The sequence below is a fragment of the Dipodomys spectabilis genome, unplaced genomic scaffold (genome assembly GCF_019054845.1).
Source record: "Dipodomys spectabilis isolate Male_0828 unplaced genomic scaffold, ASM1905484v1 ptg000175l, whole genome shotgun sequence".
Taxonomy (NCBI): Eukaryota; Metazoa; Chordata; class Mammalia; order Rodentia; family Heteromyidae; genus Dipodomys; species Dipodomys spectabilis.
Window position 1 is genome coordinate 2,886,587 of NW_024870852.1, and position 12,564 is coordinate 2,899,150.

General features: G+C 41.4%; 1 protein-coding gene across 1 annotated transcript in view; it reads left to right on the forward strand.

Moving 5' to 3' along the window:
* The first annotated feature begins 335 nt into the window (after positions 1-335).
* Pak5 (p21 (RAC1) activated kinase 5) overlaps positions 336-12,564 on the forward strand; it is a 65,226-nt gene continuing 52,997 nt past the window's right edge. The window contains exon 1 of the mRNA XM_042694718.1: positions 336-539. Coding sequence (XP_042550652.1) covers positions 336-539 — 204 coding nt within the window. The remainder of the gene's footprint in view (positions 540-12,564) is intronic.

Below are 12,564 nucleotides of genomic sequence, written 5' to 3' on the forward strand. Positions count from 1 at the left end.
CACTAATAGCTCAGGCTTGTAATCCTAGCTACTCAAAAGATTGAGAATTAAGGATCTCTGCTTGAAGCTAACCTGGGGCAGAAGACAGCATGAAATGTTTATCTCCAACTCACCAGCCAAAAGTTGGAAGTGGAGGTGTGGCTCAGATGGTAAAGCATCAGCCTTCAGCAAAGAAGCCAGTTCAGAAAATATGAGGCCCTAAGTTCAAGCTCTCGGGGACCATATATCAATATTAACAGTGTCCAAATTAATATTAACCCTTGTATGGTTTTCAGCTGTCAAAATATAAACCGCTACCTTCATTTTCCATCTGCATTTCACAGGATTTTTGCACCATGTTTGGGAAGAAAAAGAAAAAGATTGAAATATCCGGCCCATCCAACTTTGAGCACAGGGTTCATACTGGGTTTGATCCGCAAGAGCAGAAGTTTACTGGCCTTCCGCAACAATGGCACAGCCTATTAGCAGATACTGCCAACAGGCCGAAGCCGATGGTAGACCCTTCATGCATCACTCCCATACAGCTGGCGCCCATGAAGGTATAGTAAAGACTCTGGTATTGGTGTGGCTCAAAAAGCATGCTCTTAATGAATGCATTGGTCTGTCTTTATGGACAAACTATCAAACACCCAAACCACGTGCTTTATTCAAACATCCACATATTAGTCACCATTATAATATGCTGCAGCATTGTGTTTTATAGCAGATCCAAAGAAGACTAAAGTTCCAAGGTCTGTTGGTGTACCCTAGACTGGCCTGGAACTTTTTTTTTTTTTTTTTTTTTTTTTGGTCATAGGGCTTGAACTCTGGCCTGGGCGCTGTCCCTCAGCTCTTCAGCTCAAGGCTAGCACTCTACCACTTGAGCTACAGCACCACTTCCAGTTTTCTGAATGGTTTATTGGAGATAAGAGTGTCATGGACTTTATTGCCCAGGCTGGCTTTGAACCAGGATCCTCAGATCTCAGCCTCCTGAGTAGCTAGGATTACAGGCATGAGCCACCGGTGCCCTGCTGGCCTGAAACTTTTGACTCTCTTGCCTCACCCTCCCCCAACTAGGATTATATGAGTGCGCCATCATGCCCAGCTACACTCGAACCCTTATCCCTCTTGTCACAGCCTCACAAAAGGCTAAAACTCAGGGAGCTCTTGAATTTGGGTTCGGCCATGTGACTTAAATGGCCACTGAGATGTTGTAAAAAAAGTATGTCATGGACAACAAGGATTTCCCCTTGGGCTTTTATTATCACCTTAAGAACATACCATAGTGATTTGAGAAGAGAAAAGGGTGCTTGGAACACACCATCCTAGAATGCCTGCATCCTTGCATCCTGAAGCAGAGACTCTTCATTCTCCTCTTCACTATATGATGCTAAGTGTGGAGCTGTTTGCTATGTAGCATTATTGGACAACTAGCTGACACACTATCTTCTTTAACCCTTGAACCATCTTTTTCAAGTGAGTGGTATTAACTCTGTCTTTTAGGTCAGGAAATTAAGCTTAGCAGGACTGAATAACTTGTTGAAGTCTCCACATCTAACCAACTAGAAAATCCTAGAATTTAAACCCCAAATCCATCTAATGCCAGGAATTATTACAACACCCTGATTCTGATGATAAGGATGTGTTTATACATGAAAAAGTTTCACATGAATGATGCTAAATCAGAAAAAAAAATGAATGTTTTCTTTTTGCCTGGTTCTGGCTTTGATACTGTTGATACAACTGGCTCTTACACAGATATTAGGAGTTTTCCCAAATCCACAAAAAAAAAGTTAATGTCAGGATTGTAAGACAAGACAGGCCTTTGATTCTGGCATTTGAATGGTTTAGATTTAGCCCATGAATTCTCACTCAGTTGAGGATTTATGAGGATATCCTTTTATTATTTATCTTTTTGAAAGACTTTTTGTTATTGTATAGGTATACAGAAGGGTTACAGTTACATAAGTCAGGTAATGAGTACATTTATTTTTGAACAGCATTCCCCCTTCTCTTGCTTTCTCCCAATTTTTCCCTCCACTCCCCATTCACACGTTTTATAGTTCATTTTCAGCAGTGTTCAGTGAGTATCACTGCTGCATTTGTTCACGCCTTTTCCTACCACTTCTGTACTGCCCCCCATTACCTTCCTCCAAACAGATCAATTTACATACAAGACAAAAGGCACAGAGAGCAAAAATGGCAACAACAGGAAGAAAAAGTAAAAAACGAAAAACTTCTTGTTTCCATTTCTTGAATTTCATTTTGATAAATATCATTTTATATGATCATGTGAACATAATTATTGAGCCTTTGTGATCTTCTCCTATGCGTCTATCCCATGCTTCTATATTGTACCATTCATGAGGAAATGGAAAAACTTGGAAAAAAATTATATTAAGCAAAGTAAGTCAGACCCAAAGAAACATAGGTTGTATGACTTCCTTCATTTGTAGTGACCAAAATGTGCCCATAAATCTACAACTAAACATACTTGATGATAAAAGACAAAAATATATATACTTGGAATGTCTAGACATTCCACACAGTGACCAAAGAAAGACATCCTTTCAAACACCTTAACTGTGATTGCCTCAGGCGACATCCATGTGACTTTATTTTCTACTCATTGAGTACCCAGGACCTTCCTTTGACGGGCTGTTTCATTAGGCATGTAGTTCACGCCGTTGCCACCATTGAATCAGATTCTCTCAACAGAAAATGTCAATGAAAGCATTCGGCTTCACACGCACGCTGTTCATTCTCTGTCCACAATGGCTTCACTCCTCCTTGAGCAAACTATATTTGAGACCAAGCATCCATTCAGACCACACAGATAGCCTGCTCTGAACTCCTAACTCTTGAACTTGCCACCTGAGGAGAGTCATTATGCTTGGATAACTAGAAAATTCTACATAAAGTAAAAGGGTGTTCTCAGAAATGCTTTATTTGCCCCAGCTCTGCTTCCCTCCTGGCAGTAGTGACCTAATTAAAATAATCCTAAATCAAAGGGGAAGAAACTTTGTAGCTCTCTGTGTCTCCCACACATGCCTGCAAACTGAAATAGTTGTTTCTGTCTCTCACTTGGGCATCTTATAGAAATCGGAGCTGTAATCTTAGCTGAGATTTAGAAGATGGCAGATTAAAGTCAGCCTGGGCAGAAAAGTCCATGAGACTCCAACTTCAAAATAACCAGCAAGAAGCAGGACTTGAGGTGTGGCTCAGCTGGCAGAGCACCAGGGAAAGCAAGTGCAAGGTCCTGAATGCAAACTCTGGTACCTGCAAAAGCATATACATTTAATTACTTGAGATAGCAATTTATCGATTACCTATGAGGTTATCCTCCATCCCCTTGTGGCTTAGTGGCAGTCCCCTGCGGTACCTTGGCATTTGGTTTATGAAACATAAACCTATCTCCTTACATCATCCTCATTAGAGTGTGGTCGTATGAAGATTCTGTAGATTTGCCATGATTTTAAAAGCTCTCCTGGGGTTGAAGATTTGATCCCTGCTACTTTGCCTTTAATTGGTACATTCATTGTCTTCAAAGTGGAAGGAGGTTTTATTTGTATATGCAAATGTTCAAATACATAGTCACTAGTGATAGTTGTCTGGTCAGTGTACACCTCCACTGCACAGTTTCAGAGCACGCTTAGCCTAATTTGCTGGAAGCATCCACAGCTTTGGAATGTGTTGAATTTTCCTTCGAAATCCTCTGATCTTCATGGTTTTGTCAAGACTTTTTTTTTAATGAGTTAAGAGTGTATAAAGAAACATATTTCTAACCAACCTTGATGCTTCAAACTTTAGAATTAATAAATGAAAGCCAAAGAATTGACAAGACTTGGCAAATTAGCAACAACAGAGAGAAATTTGACCTGGGAGAACAGAGGGGAAGAAAGGATGACAACTAAAACCAACTGTGAAGTTCCTGTGATCGCTGTACACCCCAAGCCCGGGCTCCTCACCATCTCCTACGCCAGTGGGGTAGGCTCTGTTCAGGAAAATGTTGGTGCTGCCCGCAATGGGAGTGATGGTGTGTGTTAGACACAACAGCCCCGGTTGCAATTTGCTTTGCTGTGTTACTATTTCTCCAGCTTTAAACTAAGTCCACCCACTTGGTCAGCTTGATAACAGAAAAAGTCAAACAGGAGAGGAAAAAGGACAGAGAGAGAGAGAGGGAGAGAGAGGGAGAGAGGGAGAGGGGGAGGGAGAGGGGGGGAGGAAGGAAGGAGAGAAGAGAAGAAGGAAAGAGAAAGAACTTCAAAATAAAAAATGATCCATGCCAATAAAAATTGTTGGTGGTAGAGGTCCTTTAAGGTAGTGGGAGGTGTGGTTTGGGTGTGGAGATGGCGTTCACAGAGGAGTGAGCAGGCTGAGGTGGGTGGTGAACAATGGGAGTGGAAACAATATTAATAATCCTTTAACTTGTGTGAAAGACTGTCTCTAAATATATGACTCAGTCTGTGGCTGCTATAACCCAATGCACGAGGCTGGGTAACTTATAAAGACCAGAGGTTAATTCTTAACAGTTCTAGAGAAATCCAGGGTCAGTGAGCTCACTTCTGATGAAATCCTTTTTGTGCTGCGCCATCCCACGATGCGGGGTAGAAAGGCAACACTGTGTGCCAAAGTGGAAAGGGAGGAAGGGACGTCGGCCAAACTTCTCGCTTCCCCCCCATGATTCCACTCCCACAGCCTCTCACCCACTCCTGTGACTGCAGCATTATAGAACTCCCCGGAGCCCCTGTCTCTCCACACCGCTGCAGTGGAGATTACACTTCCAATACACATATTGAGGGCTACACTGGAGATCAGAGCTCACAGTAGTGAAACATCTGAATACATGTCACCTCTTATGCGCCTTACCCTGAGGGCGGGGAGAGGGGGGAGGGGGGCAGGATCAGCCTGTTTTACAGATTGGTGATCCCAGGCTCAGGGATTGGCCAATGGTCATAGACCCATCTAAAGGCAGAGTTCAAGCAGGGTGACCCCAGCTACTTAGGAGGCCGAGGCAGAATTCACTCCGGATCAGGAGTTTGAGATCAGGGTGGGAAATACGGAGAGGCTCCACTTCAAAGACAGAGAAGAAGGAGAGCTGAAGCAGGCTTCATGAAGCTCACAGGCCCGAGAGCCAAAGTTGTACGTTAGACAGCTCGTGGGTGGGTATGTGGATAGAGTGCGGCTTGACTTCTGCAAGGCTGGAGGTTCAATTCCCAATGAGAGTGGGAGAGAAGGGAGGGGGGAGGAAAGGAAAGAAGGGAAGGGAAGGGAAGGAGAGAGGAGGAAAGAGGAAGAGGAGAGGAGAAGGAAGGGGTGGAGGGAAATGAAGGGGAGGGAATGAGTTGGGGGAGGGAGAGAAGAGAAGGAAATGGTGGGAAGGGAAGGCAAAAGAAGAGAAGGGAAGGGAAGGAGTTAGTGATGGTGAGGAGCTAGCATCATAAATATCATGCTATAGGACAAGGATATGAGGGGAAAGGATGAACCTTAACTCCAAGAGAACAGATTAAGTTAGAAGAGCTCTGTCACACTTATCCTCATGATCTTGCCCAATCCCAGTCATTGCATGAAAATCCTTTTTCTATCTACTTCTGAAGCCCTCCAATTCTGTTATTTTTGAAATAATCAATCCTTCACTTGGTTGACTTTTTTTAACTCAACAAGCTCTGTGTGCTAGGATTTACCATTTGGGTTGATAACCAGACAAAGCTAAAACTTCTACAGGAATGGACCAAAGTGAATTCTCCTCATATAACTCTCCTAGGCCTTATTTACTTGTATAGCAAAAAACTTTATTTTTTTTTTTACAGGCACCCACAGGCAGTGGGATTACATACATTTCCATAGAGGCTCTCATTTTGATTTTTATTTCTTTTCTCCCTTTCTAGTGCCAGTGCCTTTGAATGTCTTTTCCTGCTTTGTTGGACCATCCATTCCATACATTGCTTAGTCACATCCTTTATCAACTTTCTTCTGTTGCAAGGATTCTTGTATTAGTAAGATTTTCCTTTCTCTTTGACTTCAAGTGCCCCCTTTGTCTGATATTTCTATTTCCAAACCTAATTTCTATTTGGTTGCATTCATCTTTTTGTCTCCTGATCAATATTTCTTTGCATAGTATTTGTGAGCATTAGCTTATAAATATCATGTAGTTATTTGGCTTTATGTCTTCAGTGCATCCTTCACTAGAAGAACTGGAAGAACTCGGTGCATTTACATTTAGTATCGTGACTCTTCTACCTGATTTTACTTGCTGTGCGTTATTTTATACTCACTTTTTGTACACTATGATTCCCACCACAACCTAGTACACTGGCTCTTTTCTTTCTCTGATGGGATTAGAGACAGGCAAAGCAGAGGCCACAGGTGGGGACCAAGGATCTAACACAGCTAAACTGTCTGGTCCCCACTGAGAGCTGTGGAAAAGCCCCCGCCTTCTTCTGAGGCCTCTTACATGCTCCCAAAATTCTGGATGACATCCAAGTTTCCTAAGATCAAATGCAACTATGTGGTGTTTATTTCTTCCAAACTTTCATTTTTACTTCTGATTCGCGTTACCAAAATTAAAAGAGAAAGAATCCAAGAAGAACCTCTGTCTACCTTCCTCACCGCCTTTCTAAACTACCAGTCCTGCATCACATGATATGATATGAAGATATTCATTCAACTAGCCATTTCTTTAATTGGCTTGTGTGGTTCTCAAAGAGAAGCTCTACCTGTCACCAAACAGATGCTCAATAAATATTTAGTGATTGATTGTAAAAGGCCCATAATAGTTCATCATATGTGTTTGTATATGCTTCAGTGATAACATAAAATATACTGAAGCTAGATTGTTGTTTTTCAATTTGATTACAATGTAGCAGACAGATAATATTTGGATACTTTTCAGATACTTTTTCATCAATAAAGTGATGTTAAACTTTATACATTAGACATTGACTCCATGTGACAAATGTTATTAATCTATTATTCACAAATTACATACCATATACTACATTATCCACAGTTAAAAGTTTGACTTATTACTGCCTTCCTTTTGAGCAGGTACACATATCATGTTTTCTGGACTATGTTGCCATCTACTGGTAATGCAGTATAACTACTAAGTTTACTTTTCATTCTGTTACTATTTGTTTAATTTATTTACATAGCTATTTAATTTCGTTTTATAGGTGCAATCTTTTCTAACACGGCAGATCGTCAATTTCAGGGCATCATTTAGGTGTTAAAGATATATTTGAAGCTGGGCGCTGGTGGCTCACCCCTGTAATCCTAGCTACTCAGGAGGCTGAGATCTGAGGATCAAGCCAGCTGGGCAGGAAAGTCTGTGAGACCATTATCTCCAATTAACCACCAGGAAGCAGGAAGTGGTGCTGTGGCTCTAGTGGCAGAGCACCCGCCTTGAGCTAAAAAGCTGAGGGACAGCACCTGGGCCAAGTTCAAACCCCACAACCAACAACAATATAAAAAAAGATGTATTTGGTGCTTCACGGTAAAATTGCTTACATAGTTCATTTTTTGTTTCCCATTATTTAGTAAAACAAACAAACAAACATTAAGTTTGTATTCTTGGGTTCTCATATAGTCCTTGAAAACTGAGTTTTAAGAAAACAATCACTCAGCCTCAATTTTCTCATGCTTCAATTAAGGGTAAACCTTTATTGTTTCTAGTGCCAGCACCTAGAACAGTTGTTATAGGAAAAAATAATCTAGAATGAATTAAAATACAGATTCCCAGGGTGGACCCTAGAGTTTTAATGCTTTTTCTTTGAGATTTCCTGTGTTTCCTTTCGCTGATGCCAGCTTTGACTGAAGTCTGGCTTTGTCTAAAAGTATGCGATGGCGCCACCTGGTGGCCATGAGCAATGTGTACAGTCTGACACTCGAATCGACTTCGAAAGGATCCAGCTATGGGCCGTGCTTTCGGCACTTCACTTTGCTACATCAGATACAGACGCATTGACACTTTAACTTGTCAATGAGCTCTAATGAGTGAGGTGGATGATCCATTGAGATGCATGTGAGCCATCAACTCACTTGTAGTCATTGATTCTGATCTCCCTCTTGATGTGTGAGTTGACCTTTCCTGGACTCATTTATGCCTCTCTGCTTCATTGTGTCTAAATCACACCGAGTTGCCACAGCCAAGCTTTTAGCAATCATTTACATAACGCCGAAAAAACTAAAGTAGAAGAATAAAGTAAAACACTTTCCTGGGGGAAAATAGCAATGTCCAACTCCTTCTAGTCCTGCAGCCAAAGAATTCAACAGTCCACCCACCACTCACACCACCACACACCACTAGATTTCTATCCCTGTTGTAACTGCCCACAGAATTGTCAAGGCTACCAGGCCCCTAAGGAAGGTGACATGCCTTTCTTGAATCATAGAATCTTGCTTCCCACATTGCAAGTCAAAATCCCTGGGAAACTTGTTAGATGCAAAGTCTCATACCCTGCTCAGGTAGACTTTTAACTGCTGCATCAGCACCTGCCTCTAAATGAGGTGCTTCAGTGATGTGTGCATGCATAAAGGTTCTAGACATACCACAACAGAGAACAGAAAGACTTAAGTCAGAGAGAACTGTGATAATGCTCTTAGTGTTCTGCCTCTCTGTTCTGGTACCAGAAGCCCAAATAGCCTGAAAGACTGTGTCCGTTCTGATACTGGTGACTTGAGTTTTCTCTCTGTCTTCTCTGCCTCCCATCTCTTGCTCTCTCCTTTTACCTTTCTACACGACCCCCCCCCCCCCATACACATACATATAGACACAAATATACACTCACTCTTGTTTTCTGTCATCTTGGCTAGAGACTAACTTGCTGAAGAAACAGCTATAAGTTTTGTCAAATTGATTTTCTGTTCTAAATTTCTAACAGTAACAAACCCCCCAAATATTTTTACATATAAATATTTGCACATTGCAAATATATACAGCTGAAGGCCAGCGACTCATCCCTGTAATCCTAACTACTTAGAAAGCTGAAATCTGAAGATTATGGTTCAAAGCCAACTCAGGTAGACTTTTAACTCTTATCTCCAATTAACCACCAAAAAGCAAGACGTAGAGCTGTAGATCAAGTGGTAGAATGCTAGCCTTGAGCAAACTGAAAGCTCATGGAGAGTACCCAAGCCCTGAATTCAAGCCCCAGGACTGACACACACACACAAAAAAAAGCAAATGGATGACTCAGTACCAGTGACTCAATCCTATAATCCTGCTCAGGAGTCTGAGATACAGAGGATTATGATTCAAAGTCAACCCAGGCAGAAAAGTCCAGGAGTCTCTCTCTCAAATTAAGCAGCAAAAAATGCTGAACTCCATGTTTTTTTCTGTCCAGCTTCTTGCTTGTTTTCACAATAGAGTAATGACTTCCAAACTTCCTATATGCCACACTTAAAATTTAATTTTGTGAGTTTGCCTTTTGTAAATAACATTTTATTGGAACACAACTAGACTCGTGCATTTATATATTTTCCATGTTTCCATGCTCTGCTGGCAAGCTGAGTCATTTCCTTGGAAGCCATGTGGACCACAAGGCCTAAAATATGAATTCTGAACTTGTACAGAACATTTTTGCGGAGCCGGAGCCAAGAACGAGGAGGCCTTAGAAGGTAGACCTCAGTGAGAACCTTACATTTGGATGTTTACCTCGTTTATTCCGGGTCAGAGTTTCATTATCTGGCATCACTGGCACTTTTCCATACTGGGTCACACTACCTTGTGCCCACAGGAGGTGGCAACATAATGCTGTTCTTTCCTGCTCAAAACATTTAAAGACGGGGATGGGATTGCTTCAGGATGGGCTCCCTGAGATGATCAGGTAATCAGTCATGTACAACAGACTTATAAAGGAAGTAGCCCCAAGGGCCTGTGGGAAACAGACAGGAAAATGAAGAGGCTGAGTGGTGTGACAACTTCAGGTAAATTCCCAGCACCATGCTGCTCTCTGGAGAGATCCAGAGCACAAATCATTCTTAGAGACCATCCTGCTTTGGGGTGAGGCGTCGGGCTATGACATGGTAGAGGAATAACTTTTGAGGAGTGACAAAAATCCAAACTCCTTCCCCTACCAGCAGGAGTCATCAGTTCCATGCTGTGCTCCCGGGGGAGATGAAAGAAATTTGTAAGTCTGGTTGACTCTTACCTATGCATCCTTTGAGGATGAGTGTCTTTGTCCAATCCTGCAGCTATAACATAATACTAAGACATGATAGAAAGAATCTAAATGGATTGCATACAGTTCAAGACACCAAAAAATACAAGATCAAGTTGCTTCCAAGATGGTGCCTTGAATTCTGATCCTCTCATAAAGGTACAAAGAGAAGGGATAGGGTCATTCATTCCCATCCAACCCTTTCATAAATTCACTTTTATATATCCTAAAGGACTCACTTCTTAGCGCATTAGGGCTTGAGTTTTAACACATACAATACATTCAAACAGTAAACATGAGTGACATGTACAGGTTATTAGACGCACAACACACAAATTCCAGGAAAGAGAAGGAAAAGCAAGAAGAGTTAAATCTAGGTGGATCTAAATAAATAATCAAAATCTTCTACAAAGATCAGAACAGAAATGCCTTGAGATCTTGCAAATATGCCACTACCTTATTCCTACCTATTATATCCTCTATTATTTTTGTTTTGATTGTGGGACTTGAACTCAGGGCCCAGGTATTGTCCCTGAGCTCTTCTGCTCAAGGCTAGTACTTTATAAGCAATTTGAACCACTGCTCCAATTCCGGTTTTTGAGTGATTAATTGGAAATAAGTCTCACAGGCTGGCTTTTAACCACAATCCTCAGATCTCAGCTTTCTGACTAGCTAGGATTACAGATGTGAGCCACCAGTGCCCAGCGATCTCCTTTTATCATTCAAATATAAAGTACATCTCTTGCATGCTATTCAACTAAACATTTTCAATGGATAATTATAAATAATTAAGATGCAAGTATGCAATACCACATAAAGATCTCTTTTTAACCAGGGAATGGAGCTACAACTACACCCCATAGCCAGAAGGGACAACCAAAGGCACAGAACCGTGGCAAACAGCCACATGCAAGCTCTGGTTCCTGGCAGAATAGCAGAGGATACAAGCTAATTCTTCCAAGTCTTTGGTGACAGTTCATCCTGAGTTTCATTGCGCTCTATGCATTCAGCTTTGTGTATATCAGTGTGACGTTCACTCTGCTACATCAAGCAAAACCCCCTTTCAGCCCTTGAGATTGTTTTTCATCTCTGTTAACACTAGGGGTCAGACATGAGTTTGGGAAATCAGTGTGCATCATTCTTAAAAGTTATGTCTAATTGAAAACAAAACAAAATACAACTTACCACACATGGCAAGGGTTATCTCAAAATGCAATTACTATTTCTATTTGATATTTGGGTCTTTTAGCTGTTATTTGCTATCTATTTTGCTGTTATTTATTATTCACGTGTCTTCTTTCTACTTGATTTGCATCTCATTTTGAAGAAGTTTTAAAGGAGATGTACTATCTGATTTGAAACGCCACCAACTAATATATGAGTTTTTAGGACCCCAAATGGATTATTTGAGAAAACTGTTTTGTTTTTGTTTTTGTGCCAGTTCTGGGCCTTGAATTCAGGGCCTGGGCACTGTCTGTGAGCTTCTTTTGCTCAAGGCTAGCACTCTACCATTTGAGCCACAACCCCACTTCTGGCTTTTTCTGTTTATGTCGTATTGAGGGATCGAACCCAGAGATTCATGCATGGTAGACAAGCACTCTACCACTAAGCCACATTCCTAGCCCCCAAACAGGTCGTTTTTTTCATGTTTTGTTTTGCTCAGGAGAGTATACAGGAAGCCTTGATGGCTTTTAATGTAGGCAGCTGAGGGTAGGCATCAGAGCTCAGGACCACCCTACTCAAGGGCTCATTTGCCTCATCAGTACTACAGATCCTGAGGAAGGAAAGTAGTGGTTTGCATGTACGCTTCCTTTGCCCTCAGCCTGGATCTATATGCAACTGTGAAGAAACTGATTAATGCTGCACCAGTAGGGAGGTTGGGAGAGGGGCATGGACCATCTCCACTGACGCATTTGATGTCTCAGACTCAACCCAAAGGCCAAGGAGAATGTTTTCAAAGTAGAGCCACTGGCTTACATGTATGAAAGCAAAGAAATGGAGAGACCACATTAATGGGGGAGACCATCTAGAGGATAATCCTCTCCCACTACAAAAGCATATGATAATCAATATTCTGTCACAAAAACCCCTGATGTTTGGCTGACAAGTCAAACCCATCTCTCATCCTGGATCCTTCTACCAGGGATCAAATGTATTTTTTCCTCAATATAGGCATGGTGAAGAGGCATCATTCATTCACCAAATCCGGAGAAGCTTTGCGTATTCTTCATCACATCAAATGCTCTTTTTTTTTTTTTTTTTTTTACACTTGCAACTCTATTTTTTTTTCTTTTTTTTTTTTAAATTTTATTTTATTTTATTTGGGAACATACTGTACAGAGGGGTTACAATTACATGGGCAGGATAATGCATACATTTCTTACCAAGCATTGCAGCCTCCTCCTTTGTTTACCCTTCACCTCCC